Consider the following 17,911-nt stretch of genomic DNA (forward strand, 5'->3'; position numbering starts at 1 on the left):
ACCCGCAGCCACTGTAACAGATCGTGACAGGCTGGCTCAGGTCAACGACCGAAGTTTCTGGAGGAAGAATTATGCAAGCAACGGGCTTTTTGCGCCCTCCTTTAGCAGATGCTTCCGGATCTCTGAACGGAAAGGCAGGGAGAGAGTGTTTCCCCAGCCCTGCTGCTCTGCCGAGGTCAGATCACTTCAGGAGCACAAGGGACCGCTCTGCACGTTGCCCACCGACAGCACGTGAGAAGCCGTTCACTCCACGAACAGGCAAGTACCTTTTTAAGAGCTTTTGGTAGGGAAGAGGGGTGGAGCAAATTGTAAGTGTTCTTGTTTAGTTTTCATCTCTTTTTGAGGTCTCCCAAGGGAATGAGTCCTGTAGATACTACTAAAACGATCCCACATTAAGCACACAAGACTAATCCCCTGCCCAGCTCCATCATCCCTTGTGATGTGACAGTCTTTCTGCTTTCTGGAAGAATCGGACTAAGTCAGTCTCCTTTTTCAGACCCCCGTGGGACATTAGGGAGAGGGAAGATAGACATCCCCCCCCCCATCTGCTCATCTGAACTGTACACGGGGAGCAGGGTCTCTTCTCTAAGACTGTAAGGTGCAGAAGAGGGAAAAGACCTGCACGCTTTTCTCCTCAATAAGTACAGGCAGTTTTTCATTTGTAGACCAAATTTTTCTTCATTACATCTCAAGTATGCCAACTGAGGCAAGAAGCAAAACCGAAACTTTGGAGTACAGTTTCAAGCTTACAAAAAAAAGTTTCCAAGCTGCAACAGGAAACCCAACACTAATTTTGCTTCTGCCTCTCAAACACCCAGCTCTCCTCTGCAGGGGATACAGGCAGAGCACCAGGGCACACCCAAGTACCTGTGCTACGATGATTATTTTATATTTTGGGGGAGATTTGCCATAGAACAAGCTCTCCTACTTCCCCTCTCAACGCAGTATTCACCTCAGCACTTCCACTTCCTTGCAGTAAGGCTTCAAGGAAATCATTTTTCTAATGCTCTATTTTGAAACAGTGCTAATCCCTTCCTGTCTGCCAGGCCACGAGGCGCACAGGGAAAACGCTGAAGTGGTAAAAAACAGCAAGAAACGGCTCAAGCTTTTTTTCTTTTTAAACTTAGGTCGTGGCAACGTGTTAATTAAAGATTAAAGCATTTAGGAGCACAACAGGTCCTAGGTTAAGGAGCAATGTCTAGGTTTGTAATGAAAATTATTGTGGTATGTTTATGCAACAAAATACCTTAATTAAAAGAACAGTAACAGACGCCGGTGCTGAATATCAGCCCCCTCAGAACCTGCTCGCTGCGGTCTCAGTCTGCACTGGGAGCTCATGAGTGAAGGGAGATAAGTCTGAACAAGCCTCATTAGCACGCCACAGCTCGTACTCCTGCCTCTCCAAACGCTTCCCTACACACAACCCTGCGAGAGGTGTGTCCTTGTACTCACATGTGGGCTTTTTGGGTTATTATCAATCTTGAAAAGTTCTTAATAATTAAAGTAACATATTTTGTTACATCCTTCTGCTTGTATTTCAAGTAGTTTTGCTTCACTGGTCTTGCCTCTGCCCTAAGGCACAAGTACACTTCGCTTTGGTTCAAAAATTCATCCAGCCACAGCAGAATGTTTAGAAAAGTCACCCAATCCATAGCAAATCAAATGGATGACGACGACCTGGTCCCAGTTCGCAGCCTCTTAGACCATGAACATTTCCAAGCCCTCTGTCTGGTAAGAAGAAAAAGAAAAGCCATATTCCACCCATCTCCCTGCTACAGACAGACGTGGTACAAACTCGACGACGTGCTGCTGCCTGGAGAAGACAATAAAAGCACAGGTAAAGCCCACATTTATCAACCTTAAGTTCACAATTACCATAGATAAAACACGTGGATCATTTGTGCCTGAACTCTACCACACTCCATCTCTCTGGTGTGCGCAATAGTTCTAATATTGAGTCTGTGTAATCATGCTTAGCCTAATGCATTTAATTATCTCAGAGTCCCTGTGTCCCACCGGAGATGGTGAAGAATCAAAGCAATTTGCAATCAACAAAAGCGTCAGCGACCGAGTTGATGGGAGCCTAAACCTTTGCATTGAACCTACAAGCGTAGAGCTGGACGGAGCTGTCGCCTTCTACAAAGGGTTGTCCATCAAGATGGAGAAGAAACACATACCACTAAAAAAAATTGAGGCACTGACAAGAGAAAGGTAAGGCAGACACAAAGGGAGAACCCGCTCTCTGGTCACCCTCCTCTACCCCACGCCAGGTCATGCGATGGTTATTCAACAGCCAAACCCCACGACTAAGAGAGCATGTGTTCCCCCTAACTATGCACACTTTTGGAGGACAGGAAAGAAAGGTGATAAAGATTCCTTACACAGCTTTGTCGTGCTCATAGATTTCTTTGTAATTCAGGAAGTGGGAACACCTCAGCATGGCTCAAGCCATCCTTTCTCAGGGTTTGTACCTGGAGAGGAGGGTATAGATCAGGACAGATCACCTGTATGACCTGCCAGGCCACGGCCTCGCTGCCCTGGTCCCCCTCAGACATAGAAGGGGAATGCACTGAGGACAGCAAGAATTTAAGCTCATTTTCTGCCATCTTTTTTCCCCCAGAAGCCCCTGACATTGTGATACGTACATGTACTCATGTAACGTGAGAAAGGACACAAACATCAGGCTTTTGGCTCTGAGTAGACAACAGTACTTTTGTCATAACTCAAAGAAACAGACGCTTTCAGCTGGGATATTGCATCCTTCTTCTCCTTTAGAAAAATGAATGTGAACCACTCCTTCATTCAACAAATACAGAAAACAGACCAGAATTTATACGTGGTTCATGAAACGCTAGAAGCCTCAGAGAAGACCAGCTACGAGGAATCCACCAAGGCAGCGGGGAGCTTCATGACCAAGCTTTACGCCAAGTTCTTTGCAAAGGTTTGATTTCTCTCCAGCCCCGGGATTCAGCCCTTCCCGAACACCCGCACACCATCCAGGCCTAGTAACAGATTTTTTTTTCATTCACCAGGGCACCAGAGAGAAAAAACAAAGCGTAACAATACCCAAGGGCTGCACCCTGGCCTTCAAGGCAATCGAGCTGGCCATTAAAGATGGATCATGGTGTAAGTAACTTTCAGAAACTACCCACTCCTCCATTCAGGAAACAACGCAGAGAGGAAAAACATTTTCTAAAGTGTCACTCAGCCTCACGGCCACCCTTAGCTCATCTGCAAGGACACGAGCACATGCAGTATGAGTGACAGGAATCACCTGGGAAAAGGCCACGCATAGTACTTGAGTTACCCCATCTCTTGGGAAAGAGATGCGGTTTCAGGGGGTTGGTAAGGAAAGGAAAGAGGGATACTGGAAGTCTCAGCTCTAGATTTCAGGAACTGCAGAGCTCCCGTTGAAAAATGGCACGGAGGGCAGAGGCTTGTTTTATTTTCTTTTCTACTGAGAAGAGCCAGGGACAAAACAGGGTGGCTGACCCTTCAGTGGGAAGACTGGCATAAAAGACACTTACATTGGACAGGGAGAGAAAGAGAGGGCCGAGATCCACAAAACCTGCTGCAGGGTTTTAGGGACAGGACCACACTTGGCTTGTTTCCCACGCCTGCAGGGATCTTGTTGAGTGTAAGTTGTCATTTTAATTGACTTGGATTTTAATACACATACTGGCCGATACAGACCCTAACGTAAGGCACGTGACAGTAGGAATGAGGTCTAGGAATAACGAGTTTTAAATAAACATGCAGAAGACAGATGAGCTGGAGAAAAGCACAAACACCAGTCAGACCTAGGACTAGCCCGTGAGATTTCAGACCTGGGAGACCATATCTTCAGCTTTAAAAACAACCCTGGTAAAAAAAAAAATACCTATCCACCTTTAAGTATTTTTCTAAATCAGCAATGCCCTTTTTATCCTGTTGCAGCTCTCAACCATCTCCCAGAAGACATATTAGTGTTCGCATGTGATGGTAAGCAACATATTTCACTACTTCCACTACTTTTACCCTCTTTGGGTAAGATGGAATCTCTCCAGATAAACACAAACCACCAAAAGCGATGTGTTTACTGTAGGGTACTGCCTGTTACCCGAGACATGACAACAGCCCAACTCAAAATTGCACACTGCTTTTAAAAATACTCATAGAAATGTTTCAAGTTCTAAATTTAGGGGTGCCAGGGAACTTCTTGTGGGATCGCCCAGTTTACAAGTGACATATTTGGACTCTTTCTGGTTTTCAGATTCTTCAGGAGGAAAATTAGGAGCACTGGAGGTAGAAGTTGAAGAGAATTGTCAAATTCTCTCCAAGCTGTCTTCTGATCTGGTCATCATATTTTTAAAAGCTATCAAAGCTGTGATGAGAGACAGGAACCTCTTTGAAGAGCTGACCGAGAAAGTAAGCAAAGTTCTTCTTACTGCCAGGATTTATAAATACAGAGACATCCCTGATCATACCTTTTGCCCCAGAAGTCATCTCTCCTGTGCCACAACTATCAACCCAAAAATCCTTCACTCAGCACATCTGTCTGATCTCCACCACCATACAGAGAAAGAAGGCGCTTGAGACAGTCAACTGCTGAAATATGTCCCAAATATAGCCTAGATTTACCTCAAGGTATCAAACCACTTAAATTTCACATCCTGTCTTTAATTGGACCCAGTGTGAATGCTAAAGCCTCAATTATAACCTCATAAATAGCCTAAGGAGGGGAGAAATATATTCCATGACTGTTCATATGCTCCTGCAGTTAGACTGCACGCGACTATCAGCAGCCTCTTCTCTTAAATCCTGACTTTTCTTTGTCTTATCCCCCTAGATGGAAGCAGTTCTTGATGAAACTGGTAGCTGTGAGCTGAAAACAGAAAGCCCAGACTTAAAAGACCTGTTGAGCAGCTTGCAGAGTTCTCCAGGACATCTCCTCCCTCAGCTGGCAGGAGCAATCACCTACACTCTTGATGCATTAGACGGTAAGGCTTTCTGGCCATTTTAACAGAGAAATCCAGTAGCACTAGGATATATTAAAAGCATTCCTGCTGACAAGACTAGCAGAATCCCCCTGCACAAGGGGATCCTTGAAAAGAGGGCTTGAAATCAGAATTAAAACGGGGTTAAAGATGGCAAGACTACCTTGCAGGAAGAGCAGTGAGAGTTCTGGGGTTCTCTTCCCACGGCTGCCACAAAATATGGCTTGAACCTCCCCTCAACCCCCTTCGTCTCCACACTCGATGCTACCATCACCTGTACAGCCTGACAGCTGTATTTGTCCCACAGGGAGGCTGCACTAATAATTAAATTTAAAACATCTGAAGAACTTTTGACCAAACAGGCATTCCCTGCAATACAGCTGATGGTCACCCTTCACATCTTGCCAGCTGTCTCCCAAACACTGGTGGGGTGTTTTTGGCACAAACCTGTTTTAATTCTGCAGAGCTAACGGAGGATCAGCTGCTGCTGCTGCTGGAGTCCTTGGAAGACAAGATTGTGTCCCAGCAGCTTAAGCTGGTAAGAGAACATGCATCACGTTTGGCTCAAAACGAAGGGGTTGGGGGTGTTATTTCAAATAAAGCAACATTTAGATGATGATACAGGTAGCAGTATCTCAACTTACACTGGGAAGAAGGGAAGGAATAATTGCTTCAAACTTGGCAAGGATCAAAATACTCACTTTGAGAGAAATCACCCCAAAACACCAAGACCTAACAACGGTCTTGCTGATAATAAACATTGAGTTGGACACACCTGATTACCATTTTTCTTGAAATGGTAGTAAAAATTTTCTGGCTTTTTGCTCCAGATTTAAAAAAAACAAAACACAAAACCACACTACAATTTTAATTTCTTGGACATAACAAATTCACAATGAACTGGGAACTGAAAACACAAGCATGATAGTCTTTCAGGGTGAAAAGTCCCATATATAAGTGTGGATTATTTAGTGGGCCTGTAAGATGGTAAAGCACCTCACAAGTCAAAGAGATCATTTATTTACTTAACGACTTCCACAGATGGGAACATTAAAATACTGATTTTGCTTTTTTTGTTGTTGTTGGGAAGGTTAAGACCATCTTGGAATATGACATAGAATACAGCAAGAGGCCTTTCAGAGTGGATGCCGGCTTGCTCTCCTTCTCACAAGAGAAGGAGCAGAAAGTAACCATTGCAATGGTTGAGATGAGTGGAGTGAAGCTCCAGAAAGACGGATTTGCTGTCCGTGTGACAGAAGCCTTCTCGGCCGTAGCAGCCCTGTACGTGTCTCTGTACGTCCTCAATCTTCTGAGTAACTCCGACTAGGTAACGTGTGTCTTCCCATTAGGGAGGATTTAAAGGGAATCGCTTGACAATGTGTTTTATCATCTCTTACTGCAAGCCAGTTTCTCTCTCCAAATGTAATCCCTACATAGGTGCGGCATTCCGTATTAATGCTCAGTGCTGCTTTGAAATGAGTAGGAAAAGCAGGCTCAAGGCAAGAAAACTCCTCATGGCAGCCAGATACCAAAATTGCTTTTTCTTTCCCCCCATACGAATGCAGAGTGCCAACTGAAAAATCCACTAGCCCAAATAATCACAAGCCTGACCACTGCACTTTGTGTGATCCTGGTTTTCCTAAAAAATGCTAGCACACAGCTGCTCGTGCAATCAACGAGGCACAAAGGAATACACCAGCAATAACGCACTTACCCTGGTCACACCTGCAATTCCTGTGTGACTCAAAGCTGGGGGATCTCAGAGCAGTTTAATGACACACACACCTGGTAAAACAGCACCTCCACCACACACCTCACCAGCGGCAGCAAGGAGTAAGTCACACAGAACAACGCTACAAATGCTTTGTTACTGCTTTATAAATAAAGAGAATAATTTCTTACTGAATAACTGGACATTCTTAAAGGCAACTTTTGAATCCGCAGGTATTTTCAGTCACCCAGCGGTGCTGCCTGCCTGGAGGCCCGGCTCCCCTCAGGCTCCCGGGGGAAAGGGGGTGCCCTCAGCAAGGCGCAGTGCTGCTTACCTGGGCGCTCACGGATGGCTCTGGGGGCACCGCCAGCAGGAGGGGCTGGCTGTGCTTTGTACCGGCTGCGAGGGGAGCCCGAGCCCGAACCCGAGCCCGGCCCCGGCCCCTCAGCGGCGTGCGGGGGCAGTGCCATGGCTTCGCGCCTCCCCTCAGCGCGGGAGAGCGAGCGGGGACTGCGCATGCGCCGCGAAACGGGCGGGAGCAGCCGAGCGTCTGCCGGAAACACCCGAGCGTGTGGCGGAAACACCCGAGCGGTGTCGTGCTCGGCGCTCGACTGCAGGGGCCTGGCGGCTCGGCCGGCGCGGCTGGTCGTGCCTGGCGGCTCCCGGCGTGCCCCGCGGTAGTTGCAGTGTCACGGCCGGCCCGGCGCGCCCGGCCATGAAGCAGGAGGGCGCGTCCCGCCGCCGCGGCGACAAGGCCAAGGCCCCCCCCGACGGGCCGCCGCCAGCCCCCCCCGACGTGGAGATGCAGGAGGAGGCGGCGGTGGCGGCCGATGCGGCTGGGGAGCGGCAGCCGCAGCGAGAGCTTGACGCCATCACGTTGGAGGGTGAGCGGGGGGGGGTGTGCGGGGGCCCCGGGCTGAGGGGAAGGGGGGGGGGGGCACCGGCGAGGGGTCCCTGTAACGGGGATCTGTGGTGGGGGTGTCGGTTGAGGGCTCATGGGGGAGAGAGAGGGACCGGGGCCGGCTCGGGGGGGCCTCCGCGAGGGATCCCTGGGGGGGCAGGGGAAGGGGTGGCTATAGGGAGCCCTGGGTGGGGGTCCCGTGTAGAGGAGGGAATAGTGGGGGGTGTATGTGGGGGAGAGGTACCGGGAGGGGAATGGGGGGGATCGCTGCGGGGAAAGGGAGGTGGGGGGGGTCTGTGAGGGAAGGGGAGGTGGGAGGGGTGTTTTTGGGGGACCCCTGGGAGGGTCCCTGTGAGGGGCAGGGGCTGCTGCAGAGGTGCTGTGGTGGGACCCCTCGGGGCTGCAGAGGGAGGCTGGGGCCCGTGGTGGGGATGAGGGGGAAGGGACCGCTGGAGGGGTCTTCTCCAGCCCCCCACTCCGAGCAGGGCTGGCCATGGGGATGGGTCAGGTCACGCAGGACACTGAGGCCCCACACCCTCGGTGTCACGAGCAGAGGGTCCCACCCGCAGCAGGACGGGCACCTCGTACCTGGAGGGACCCCGGCGCTGGTTTGGCTCTGGTGTGTCCTTCGGCAGCGGCCTCTGGGAGCCGCGTGTGACGGCGCGTCCCTTGTGCTCCCGCAGATATCAAAGAGCACGTGAAGCAGCTGGAGAAGGCCGTGTCGGGGAAGGAGCCGCGCTACGTCCTGCGGGCCCTGCGGGCGCTGCCCTCCACCTCCCGCCGACTCAACTCCAACGTGCTTCACAAAGCCATCAATGGCTTCTTCACCTCCAACAGCGCCGTGCGGGACTTCCTCCTCGGCTTCCTGGAGGAGGTAGGGTGGCAGGGGACGGGGAGAGGGGACATCTGTCCCGCACCGAGGAGCCTGCGGGTGCCACTGTGCTGGGAACAGCGAGGGCTTGGGGACATTGGGACACGCAGCCCGGCTGCTCAGGGCGCCTGTGGGATGAGACGGGTGGCTGCAGCTCTTGGCAGGGTGGGACTGTAGTGCCAGCAGCCCGGGCTGGCTCTCGTGTCACACCTCAAGCAGAGCTGTGCCGGGGTCCAGCACGTCTCTCTCCCCCCAGTCCATGGACACGGAAGCCGAGCTGCAGTTTCGCCCGCGGACGGGGAAGGCGGCCTCAGCCCCTCTCCTGCCAGAGGTGGAGACCTACCTCCAGCTGCTTCTTGTCATCTACCTGATGAACAGCAAGCGATACCCAGAGGTGAGTCTGAAACTGAGCCCTTCGTGTGGTGCTGCTGGGCCAGGCAGGGCCTGGAGAGCCTCAGGCACCCGCCTGTCTGCGGCCCCACGCTTTCCCCTTTGCTCCCGGTGTGTGTGGGGCAGCCCCGGGCTCAGCCCCGCAGCCCTGGCAGTCTCTCTGCTCTCCCAGGCAGCCGTTCCTCTCCTCTGACCTCCGTTCCCCTCCTGCAGGCTCAGAAAGTGTCCGACGACCTGATGCAGAAGATCAGCTCCCAGAACCGCCGGGCTCTTGACCTGGTGGTGGCGAAATGTTACTACTACCACTCCCGCATCTACGAGTTCCTGAACAAACTCGACGTGGTCCGGAGGTGGGGCAGGTCCTGGGCACGGGCTCTCCCTGAGCTTGGTCTCCTCCCTGACACGTTCTCTCCCTTCCCTGCAGCTTCCTGCACGCCCGGCTACGGACGGCCACGCTGCGCCACGACGCAGACGGGCAGGCCACCCTCCTGAACCTGCTCCTGAGGAACTATCTCCACTACAACCTCTACGACCAAGCAGAAAAGCTCGTCTCCAAGTCCGTGTTTCCCGAGCAGGCCAACAACAACGAGTGGGCTCGGTACCTCTACTACACAGGTGAGACGCGGAGGGTCCCGCGCAGCGCCGGCAGCTCAGGCTGCGCCCGAGATCGGGGGTGCTGCTTCCCCGAAGAACCTGTTTGAGCAGCTGGATCTGGTTGGATTCACTCGGTGGCTTTTCCAAACGCCTCCCGCCCCGTGTGACGCAGGGCGCATCAAGGCCATCCAGCTGGAGTACTCGGAGGCGCGGAGGACCATGACCAACGCCCTGCGGAAGGCGCCGCAGCACACGGCCGTCGGCTTCAAGCAGACGGTGAGCGGGGAGGGGAAGCTGGGGGGCTCCGGTACCCCCCACCCCGGGGGAGCTGCCTCGAGGCTGGGCCCCACAGGGACTCACCGTCTCGTTCTGCTCCAGGTGCACAAGCTGCTCATCGTGGTGGAGCTGCTGCTCGGGGAGATCCCGGACAGGCTCCAGTTCCGCCAGCCCTCCCTCAAGCGGTCGCTCATGCCCTACTTCCTCCTGACTCAGGGTACGAGGGGCCGCCCCTGCCCACGCTCCTGTCCACGCTCCGGCCCTTCCCGGTGCCTTGGCACAACGTCCTGCGCTCCAAGGGAGCGGGAAGCCCTGGGGAGGGGAGCAGCGGGGGTTTCTCTCTTCTCCCCTTGGTGGGACTCAGCTGCAGACTCCCCTTGGGGAGGAGGGGGTGGCAGGCCTGGGGGTCAGCCCTGCCCCTCGCTCCTTCCCCCGTTGACACGTTCGTTCTCTCCTCCAGCCGTCAGGACCGGGAACCTGGCCAAGTTCAACCAAGTCCTCGATCAGTTTGGGGACAAGTTCCAGGCCGACGGCACCTACACCCTGATCATCCGTCTGAGGCACAACGTCATCAAGACGGGTAGGAGACCCCCCGCCGTGGTGCCTGGGGACCCCGTCACGCCAGGGCTGCCTGTCCCGGGGGGCTCCACTCTCCTGCCTCCCCCGCAGGCGTCCGGATGATCAGCCTCTCCTACTCCCGCATCTCCCTGGCCGATATCGCCCAGAAGCTGCAGCTGGACAGCCCGGAGGATGCGGAGTTCATTGTCGCCAAGGTGTGACATCCCGTCCCCTGTCCCACCCACAGCCCCCGCTCCTCACAGGCTGCCTCTGCCTGCTCCCCTCCTGCGGCAGCTGCTGGTTTTAGGTTGAGGCCCCTCCCAGGGCCGCTGGGGGACACTCAGGGCACCAAGTCCCCTCTCCGTGGGCCACGTCCTGAGCCCACCGCTCCTGTCACAGCAGCCAGCTCCTCCCTTCACTCTAAACTGCTGCCTCAGCCCTCGGAGCCGGCGGGGGCCCTGACCGCGTGCCCTCCGGCTTGCAGGCCATCCGGGACGGCGTGATCGAGGCCAGCATCAACCACGAGAAGGGCTACGTCCAGTCCAAGGAAACCATCGACATCTACTCCACCCGGGAGCCCCAGCTGGCCTTCCACCAGCGCATCTCCTTCTGCCTCGACATCCACAACATGTCGGTCAAGGTGAGCGCGGCAGGGCCGGGCTGAGGGGGGCGGCGGGGCAGCGTCGGGGCCTTCCTCACCTCAGAGCTTCTCCTCTCCCTTCTTTTTTTTCCCCCAGGCCATGAGGTTCCCACCCAAATCTTATAACAAGGACTTGGAATCTGCAGAGGTGAGATCGCAGCGGAGTCGCTGGTGCTGCAGCCACCGAAAGGACGCAGCCCCCGTCCCCCCAACTGCCACCAACCTCCGCCTTTGCCTTCCAGGAGCGCCGGGAGCGCGAGCAGCAGGACCTGGAGTTCGCCAAGGAGATGGCAGAGGACGATGACGACGGTTTTCCGTGACCCTCGGGCCTGGCTCTATTTTTTTATTTCTCCCTAGGGAAGATGCTGCCTGAGCGGAGCCCCCCAAAGCCCCCCCCACTCTGCCTGGCCTTTATCAGCACCTGCATGTCTGTACGGGGGGAGGGGGGCGCGGGGGTCCCTGGGCCCGCAGCCGCAGGCCCTGCTCTGCCGTCCCCCTGCCACCCCCGGCGGGACCCCCCTCCCCAATAAACAAACGTTCCTTTAACGTCGCTCGTGGTTCGGGCGGTCGCGGAGGAGCCCACGGTCGGGGAGCTCCGGGGCAGGCGGGGGGCCGCGGGTGCCCCCCGCTCGCACAACAATAACGGGGTCAAATTTTGTTAAGCTTCAATTATGACTTTTAAAATAAAAAGTTGGAAAAAAAAAACCCGCCAGCCCGGCCTGCTCCTGCCTGTCGGTGTGACTGTGAGTGACGTCTGTTACCTGCCCAGGGCTAGGGCTGGGGCTGGGGCCAGCGCTGGCCCAGACCCCCCCAGGCTGGAGCTGCCATCCCAGGGTCTGGGGTCTCTGGGTGCCGGGGTCCAGCCCCAAGCTGAGCTGGGGGCACCCGGGGCTTGGTGGCAGCAGCGGGGCTGGGCCAGGAGCGCCCACCCAGCGCTGACAGACACCATCTGTGGGTCCCATTTCCCCAAAACTGCTTTGTTCTGAGGCTGCAGCCAAGGGCCAGAGCCGGGATTACCGGGATCAGCACCGTGTGCGTGGGGGGGGGATAGGGCTGAGCCCCACCTCACCCTGCCGGGAAAGGCACGGGGTCAGCAGGCCCTCCTCGTGCCCCCGCAGCCCCACAGACACCCGCAATGGGGGCAGGGGACACTCAGCCACCTCGGGTGGGTCCCACCAACATCTGGGACCAGCTGGGCTCATCCTCTGGGGAAATCTGGGAATCTCCCGGTGTGCCCATGCGGGGCCAGCAGCCGGGGGCCGAGGGTCAAGTGTGGGGCTGCCCCAGGGGGCTGGACGCAGCCTGTCCCCGCGCCAGGGCCACCCCTGGGGCAGAGCAGGGAAGTGAGACCCCACCAGCGCCGGAGGGTGCCCGGGTCAGGCCCGCAGAGAGGAAGGGTGGCCACGAGGCAGAGCGGCAGCGGGGCGGGCACCAGCCCCAGGCTGGGTTGCGCTGGGCCAGCTCGGCCGCCCGCGCCCCACCACCCACGGGGTTTCAGGTCCAACCACCACTTCCTTTCTTGGAAAGCTGACGGGGGCTTTGGGCACCCACCAGGCGCTGATTCACGTCCCCCCCGCCCCGATTCCTGAAAGCACCAACCTGCTGAGATGGCAGCTCCGCTCTGGGGAACAGGGCGATGCCGCGGGCGCTTGGGCAGCCACGCAAAGTCCCCTCCACGGGCACCGGCTCCCGGAGGGCAAAGGCAGAGATGGGGGGGGGGTTTCTCCCAGGAAATCCCATGAAAGTCTCCACTATCAAGGTCCTTCCACGCAGCCTGAGGGCAGAGCACTGGTGCTGCCAGGTCCTGGGAAGGGAAGCCATCATTAGGTTTCAGAGTTAACACCTGCCTCGTGCTGGGCGAGGCCCCCCGGGGTGCTCAGGGATTGGCTGCAGCCCCCGGGGGTCCCTTCCCCAGCTGGAGGCAGGAGCAGCCCCCAGGTGCCTGGGGCGGGCTCTGCCAGCTGCACCCCGTGGGCTGTACCCGCCAGGCGCACCAAGGTCTGCAGCGTGCGAGGACGGGGGTCCCTGTCCCCATCCCAACCCCGTGACCTGCAGGAGGACAGTGATGGGACCCAGGCCCAGGCACGGGGATGGTGGCACAGGGTGAGACCCCACGGCACAGCCTTGCCCCGGGGTCGCCCTGCCCAGACCTCCCAGACCCCAGGGCTGGGGGTCAGGCGGGTGCCTCCCGCGCCCCGGGCAGCCCGTGCCGGGCAGGACCCGGCCCAGCTGGCACCGGCCCAGCGGATCATCCTGGAAGCGCTTGCGGGAAGCGGCACGAGCCAAAATTCCCACGTCAGCGCAGGGCAGGGAGCAGCCGGCCCCGCTGCGGGGCTGCACGGGCAGCCGCTTCCCCGAAGGGGCAGGCGGGGACGGCCCCTGGCCGGGGGGGGGGTCAGCCCCAGCATGGCCCAGTGCTCAGCACCACACACGGGGACGCTGAGCACGGCCCAGCCCCGCGGCACCCAGCGGGGCAGGATCTGGCCCCAGGGCGCCGAGCCGGGGTGCCGCGTCCCTGTGCAGGCGCCTGGCAGGGTCTCACCTTGGCCACCTCCAGCTGGTGCCACCAGGGTGAAGGTCACTCGGCCGGTGCCCGCCCTGACGCCGGGGCGAGGGGCTCCCACAGCTGGCAGGAGTGATGTCCCCACGGGACGGTGACGCTGCCGGAGGGACACCGGTGCCAACGGCCACCGTCCCCTCGCCCGGTCACCTGCGAGTGACCCTGCGGCGCTGGGCACCGGCCAGCCCAGCCGGCGAGGAGGGAGCCCTGCGGGCGGGTTAATGAGTCACCGAGGCACCGGCACCGCCCCGGCACCTGCCGCGGTGCCAGGGCTGCAGCGGGCGCCCGCCGAGGGGCACCGCTGCCCACCAGCCCCGGGAAAGCCCCTGCGGGTGGGCAGCGCCGGGGCACCGGGCTCCCGGGATTTGCATGTGGGTGATTAAGACAAATGAAGCAATCGGCGCGGTTGCCACATCGGTGTGAATCCCCGGGGGCCGCTATAAATGCCCCGATCGATGAGGCCGCCCAGAGCCGGGGCAGGAGCGAGCTGTGCCGGGCCGGGCCGGGCCGTGCCGTGCTAGTCGAGAGGAGGAGACGCCGAGCCGGGCACCATGTGCTGCCTCACCCGTGAGTACCCGCGGCCCCAGCACCCGCTGCCCCTGCAGCACCCATAAACCCCACAGCACCCATAACACCCATAAACCCCACTCTACCCGTAGCACCCGCTGCACCCGAGCACCCACACCACTCACTACACCCACCGCACACCCAGTGCCCCCAGCCCGCTGCCCCAGTGGCACGCAGGGAGCACCCAGTCCCTCTCCCCCTTTCGGGGGGTCCCTGCCCCTTCCCCAGGTGCCACCATCCCCGGGGTGGGGGGGATCTGGTTGCTGGGCTGGGGCCGGGGCCGGGGGGTCCCCACGGCTGAGCCGCCGTCCCCGCAGGCGCGCTGGGGCTGCTGCTGGGCGCGCTGCTGTGGGCGCCGTGGCGGGCGCTGGACGGGGCGCCGCTGGCCGAGCTCTCGGGGGACCAGGACTTCCAGCTCTTCCTGCACAAGAACCTCGAGTTCGCCCGCAAGATCAAGGGGGACGTGGCCGCGCTGCAGCGCGTGGTGGTGAGTCCCGGGTGCCACAGCGGGGCGGGGGGGGGGACAGGGTGGCCGCGGGCGCTGCGGGGTCACAGATAAGGTGACCTTCCCCTCCCCGGCTTTATCAGCACACCCAGGCCGGGAGCCAGCGGTGTCCCCTGCGCCTCGGCCGCCTGCCGTGGTGCCCAGCCCCGGGGTCCTGGGGCACCCGCGGGGGCTGCCACCATGCACGGCCCCGCTGCTCCTGCGGGGACGTGTGGGGACCCCCCGGGGCACAGCCATGCCACGGTTTGCTCTTGTCCTGTGCCCATCTCACTGGTCCACCCCATCCCCTGCCTCCTCCTGGCTGGGCTGTGGGGGGGTCCCGCTCCCCAGGGATGGGGTGTCGGGGGGCGGCGGGGTCCTCTGGCCACCCTGACCCCGTCCCCCTCGGCCGCAGTGCGACACCTTCCAGCTGTGCAAGGAGGAAGAGCTGCTGCTGGTGCGGCAGGACCTGGGCATCGCGCAGCCGCCGCTGGAGCAGTGCCACAGCCGCGCCTTCCAGGCGGTGAGTGCGGGCAGCCCACCCCTGCCACGAGCTGGCCGGCCTCAGCCCCGCCGGCTTCGCTGCTGCGTGGGGCAACCCGGAGCCCGTCGTGGCTCGTGGCTCGGTGGCCGGGCTGTGGCCGAGCCCCGGTGACCCCGCCGTGCCCGCCGCAGGAGGCCTGCTTCAGCCAGATCCGCGCCGGGCTCCGCACCTACCACGGCTCCCTCGCCGCCGTCCGGGAGCTGCTGCCCGCGCACGCCGGCCTGGTGGAGACCCTGCAGCTGGACGCGGCCAACCTCTCCTCCAACATCCAGCAGCAGGTGAGGGGGGACGGGGGGCGCACAGCGGGGTCTGCGGCCCCGGGGGGATGGGGAGGGCACGGCAGGGACGTGGGGGTCTGCATCCCTGGGGGGGAGAAGGGGATGGAGAGGGCATGGTGGGGACATGGGGGTCTGTATCCCTGGGGGGACAAGGGGACAGGGAGGGCACAGCAGGGACGTGGGGGTCTGCATCCCTGGGGGGGACAAGGGGAAGTAGGGGTCTGCATCCCTGGGGGGGACAAGGGGACGGGGAGGGCACAGCCGGGACACGGGCTCAGCGTCCCCGGGCTCGCAGCAGCTCTGGGGCCCCGCCAGGATGCTGCCGCGCTCCCGGGGCGTCTCAGGGTCCAGGGCTGACGGTGCCACCTCTGCCCGGCTGCAGATGGAGGACCTGGGCCTGGCCACGGTGACGTTCCCCGCCGAGGAGCGGGGTCCCCTCCCCGCCTTCTCCTCCCGCTTCCACCACCAGGTCGGCGGCTTCTTCATCCTGGCCAACTTCCAGCGGTTCCTGGAGACGGCGTACCGGGCGCTGCGGCACCTCGCCCGCCTCTGACGCCCGGCCCCGCGCCGCCGCACCCTATTTATTGATGTCCCAGCCCCAGGAGCACCCGGCTTTTCCGCTAATTTAATATTTATCGCTATTTAATATTTATCAGGCCCCGAGCAGGGCGGCCGGCCCTGCGGTGCCACGGCGCACGGCTGTCCGTGCACAGCATCACCCTTGTTTAATATTTAAACAAAAGCGTATCTCTGCTACGAGGTTTGGGAGCTGGGCTGAGCCCCCGCGGCCGCTGCTCCACCGTGCCCAGCCCCGGGCACCCGGCGTGCCTCAGTTTCCCCACGGCTCGCACAGGGCGCTGCGGGTGCCAAGGGGGGACCCATCGTCGGATGAAGATGCTTTAGAGCAGCATCTCCCTGCCCAGGCTGCAGGGACAGACCTGAGGGCTGTTCCCTCAATCAGGCATAGTTACATTAATTAGTATTTATTAGCCATTAGGGAAGAGGGAGGGAGGGGAGGACGGAGGAGCCGCAGGGAAGCAGCAGCCTCCCGGGATGAGGCTTTTCCAGGGGAGCCCCAGCACCTTGGGGGGCTGCAGCTTCACTCTGCCCGCACCCGTGCCCCTTCCCCGCCCAACTCCGGGTATTTATTGCAATTTAAGTTATTTGCTCCCATCACTGGGCACAGCCCGGCACTGCCCCTGGGCTCGTGGCCGTGCTGGCAGCTCCCCCAGGCCCACGCAGGGTATTTGTGGGTAGGAAACGTCACAGCCCCGCGGGGTTCCCGAGCGGGGCGTTTGTACGGTATTTATTGCCGCAGCTGGGCGAGCCCCAGAGAAACACGTGCTATTTTTTTTTATATGCGATAAAAATGGAAATAATAAAGTCTATTTTTGCTCCAGAGTCGGGGCTGTTTGTCCTTCCTGCTGCCTCCATCTGCGCGGGGGGATGCTGCGTGGGGACACGGGGACAGAGTGATGGGGCACGCGGAAACGGGCTCATTTCCACCGCGGTCGCTGGCATCGGCTCAGCGGTGCCCGGCCCCGGGGGAAACCGGCACCCCCGGCAACGCTGCGCAGGCCCCCGGGGGCTGGGAAGCACCCGTGGGGTGGCCAGGGGCGGCAGCTTCCTCCCTACCCCCGGCAGCGCCGCTTGGGCAAGAGCTGATTCCTAGAAAGCGCCGGAGCCGGCAGCGGCAGCCCCGGGGAGAGCCCTGGCACCAGCATCGCGCCGGGACCCACCGGCAGCTGGTGTGGGGGTCACCACCCCCGGCAGCCCAGAGCATCCCCGTCCCATGCAGGAAGGGCGAGCTCAGGTGTAACGAGCGCTCAGGGCAAGGGGAATCTGCCCCGGAGATGCCCAGGGATGTGCCCAGAGCCCTCCCAGAGCTGCCACGATGGGATAGGATTTCCAGCAGCAAGAAAGGCAAAGTGGGCAGCCACGGGATGTGCCCGAGTGAAGGCAGCAGAACCAGGAGCCCTCGGCCTCTCCCTGTGCCCTGGCAAGCCCCCGCGGCCATCCCCAGTCAGCCCACGGCCTCTCCCCGCTCCCCCGCGGGTGTTTGGCCACCGCGGGCTGTCCCCGCGCTCCCGGCCTTGCACCAGCCCCGTTTCCTCCCACCGGCCCCGTGCTCGTGTCCCGTCACCACCAGCGTCCCCGCACCGCGCTCAGCCCAGCCGCGGCAGACGGACCCAAGCCCCGGTGGGTGCCCGGGGGTCCCTGCTCCTGCCTTCCCCCAGTTTCCCAGCCCTGGGAAGGGGTCGGCGCGAGGCCGGAGCCCCACTGCTGCCCCCCGCCCCATTCCAGACCCTCGCTGCCATCCCACCGCGGGGCAGCCGGTGCCCACGCCGCTTTGCCCACGCACCCTGCCCGCAGTGGCACCTGGAGACCCCCGGCCGGAGCCACCGTTCCCTCCTGCCCCGTCTTAGAGGCCCTTACGGAAACCCCTTCTCCCCTCCAGCCCCTTCCTGGAAGGTGAAGCGCCGGGCACCAACGCCGAGCGCCGGGCAGCCACCGGCAAATATTGACAGAGCTGGGAAGGCCGCGAGCGCCGGGCCCTGCTC

The 17,911-nt window shown here is 59.8% G+C and overlaps 3 protein-coding genes across 6 annotated transcripts; all 3 read left to right on the forward strand.

Moving 5' to 3' along the window:
- Nucleotides 1-129: 129 nt before the first annotated feature.
- Nucleotides 130-6,855, forward strand: GSDMA (gasdermin A). 3 transcript variants are annotated; one of them, XM_068418800.1, is made up of 10 exons: nucleotides 130-258; nucleotides 1,546-1,837; nucleotides 2,001-2,211; nucleotides 2,776-2,941; nucleotides 3,033-3,126; nucleotides 3,937-3,981; nucleotides 4,253-4,407; nucleotides 4,829-4,979; nucleotides 5,441-5,514; nucleotides 6,067-6,855. In XM_068418800.1, the coding sequence occupies exons 2-10, from the start codon at nucleotides 1,627-1,629 to the stop codon at nucleotides 6,301-6,303; spliced, it is 1,344 nt and encodes a 447-aa protein (XP_068274901.1). In that variant the 5' UTR covers nucleotides 130-258; nucleotides 1,546-1,626; the 3' UTR covers nucleotides 6,304-6,855. The 3 variants fall into 3 exon arrangements, with proteins under 3 accessions (XP_068274901.1, XP_068274900.1, XP_068274902.1); XM_068418799.1 differs by having other exon boundaries at nucleotides 1,578-1,837; XM_068418801.1 differs by lacking the exon at nucleotides 3,937-3,981 and having other exon boundaries at nucleotides 1,578-1,837.
- Nucleotides 6,856-7,362: 507 nt separating this feature from the next.
- PSMD3 (proteasome 26S subunit, non-ATPase 3) lies at nucleotides 7,363-11,651 on the forward strand. 2 transcript variants are annotated; one of them, XM_068418703.1, is made up of 12 exons: nucleotides 7,363-7,571; nucleotides 8,272-8,462; nucleotides 8,716-8,853; nucleotides 9,063-9,199; nucleotides 9,274-9,464; nucleotides 9,616-9,719; nucleotides 9,822-9,936; nucleotides 10,180-10,299; nucleotides 10,389-10,492; nucleotides 10,762-10,917; nucleotides 11,015-11,065; nucleotides 11,160-11,651. In XM_068418703.1, the coding sequence occupies exons 1-12, from the start codon at nucleotides 7,403-7,405 to the stop codon at nucleotides 11,235-11,237; spliced, it is 1,554 nt and encodes a 517-aa protein (XP_068274804.1). In that variant the 5' UTR covers nucleotides 7,363-7,402; the 3' UTR covers nucleotides 11,238-11,651. The 2 variants fall into 2 exon arrangements, with proteins under 2 accessions (XP_068274804.1, XP_068274805.1); XM_068418704.1 differs by lacking the exons at nucleotides 11,015-11,065; nucleotides 11,160-11,651 and having other exon boundaries at nucleotides 10,680-10,770.
- A 2,377-nt stretch (nucleotides 11,652-14,028) lies between these two features.
- Nucleotides 14,029-15,903, forward strand: CSF3 (colony stimulating factor 3). The gene is made up of 5 exons (XM_068418945.1): nucleotides 14,029-14,044; nucleotides 14,362-14,531; nucleotides 14,944-15,051; nucleotides 15,204-15,350; nucleotides 15,733-15,903. The coding sequence occupies exons 1-5, from the start codon at nucleotides 14,029-14,031 to the stop codon at nucleotides 15,901-15,903; spliced, it is 612 nt and encodes a 203-aa protein (XP_068275046.1).
- The last annotated feature ends 2,008 nt before the right edge of the window (nucleotides 15,904-17,911 follow it).

Source organism: Nyctibius grandis, chromosome 26 (assembly GCF_013368605.1).
Source record: "Nyctibius grandis isolate bNycGra1 chromosome 26, bNycGra1.pri, whole genome shotgun sequence".
NCBI lineage: Eukaryota > Metazoa > Chordata > Aves > Nyctibiiformes > Nyctibiidae > Nyctibius > Nyctibius grandis.

Excerpts from the sequence above, each read along its gene's own strand:
- CSF3 (XM_068418945.1), top strand. Across the intron at positions 14,532-14,943 it reads CCGCGCTGCAGCGCGTGGTG|TGCGACACCTTCCAGCTGTG; the intron begins GTGAGTCCCGGG and ends CCTCGGCCGCAG. Across the intron at positions 15,351-15,732 it reads CCTCCAACATCCAGCAGCAG|ATGGAGGACCTGGGCCTGGC; the intron begins GTGAGGGGGGAC and ends GCCCGGCTGCAG.
- PSMD3 (XM_068418703.1), top strand. The coding sequence starts at position 7,403 with ATGAAGCAGGAGGGCGCGTCCCGCCGCCGCGGCGACAAGGCCAAGGCC. Across the intron at positions 9,720-9,821 it reads CCGTCGGCTTCAAGCAGACG|GTGCACAAGCTGCTCATCGT; the intron begins GTGAGCGGGGAG and ends GTTCTGCTCCAG. Across the intron at positions 11,066-11,159 it reads AGGACTTGGAATCTGCAGAG|GAGCGCCGGGAGCGCGAGCA; the intron begins GTGAGATCGCAG and ends TTTGCCTTCCAG.
- GSDMA (XM_068418800.1), top strand. The coding sequence starts at position 1,627 with ATGTTTAGAAAAGTCACCCAATCCATAGCAAATCAAATGGATGACGAC. Across the intron at positions 2,942-3,032 it reads ACGCCAAGTTCTTTGCAAAG|GGCACCAGAGAGAAAAAACA; the intron begins GTTTGATTTCTC and ends TTCATTCACCAG. Across the intron at positions 3,982-4,252 it reads ATTAGTGTTCGCATGTGATG|ATTCTTCAGGAGGAAAATTA; the intron begins GTAAGCAACATA and ends TCTGGTTTTCAG.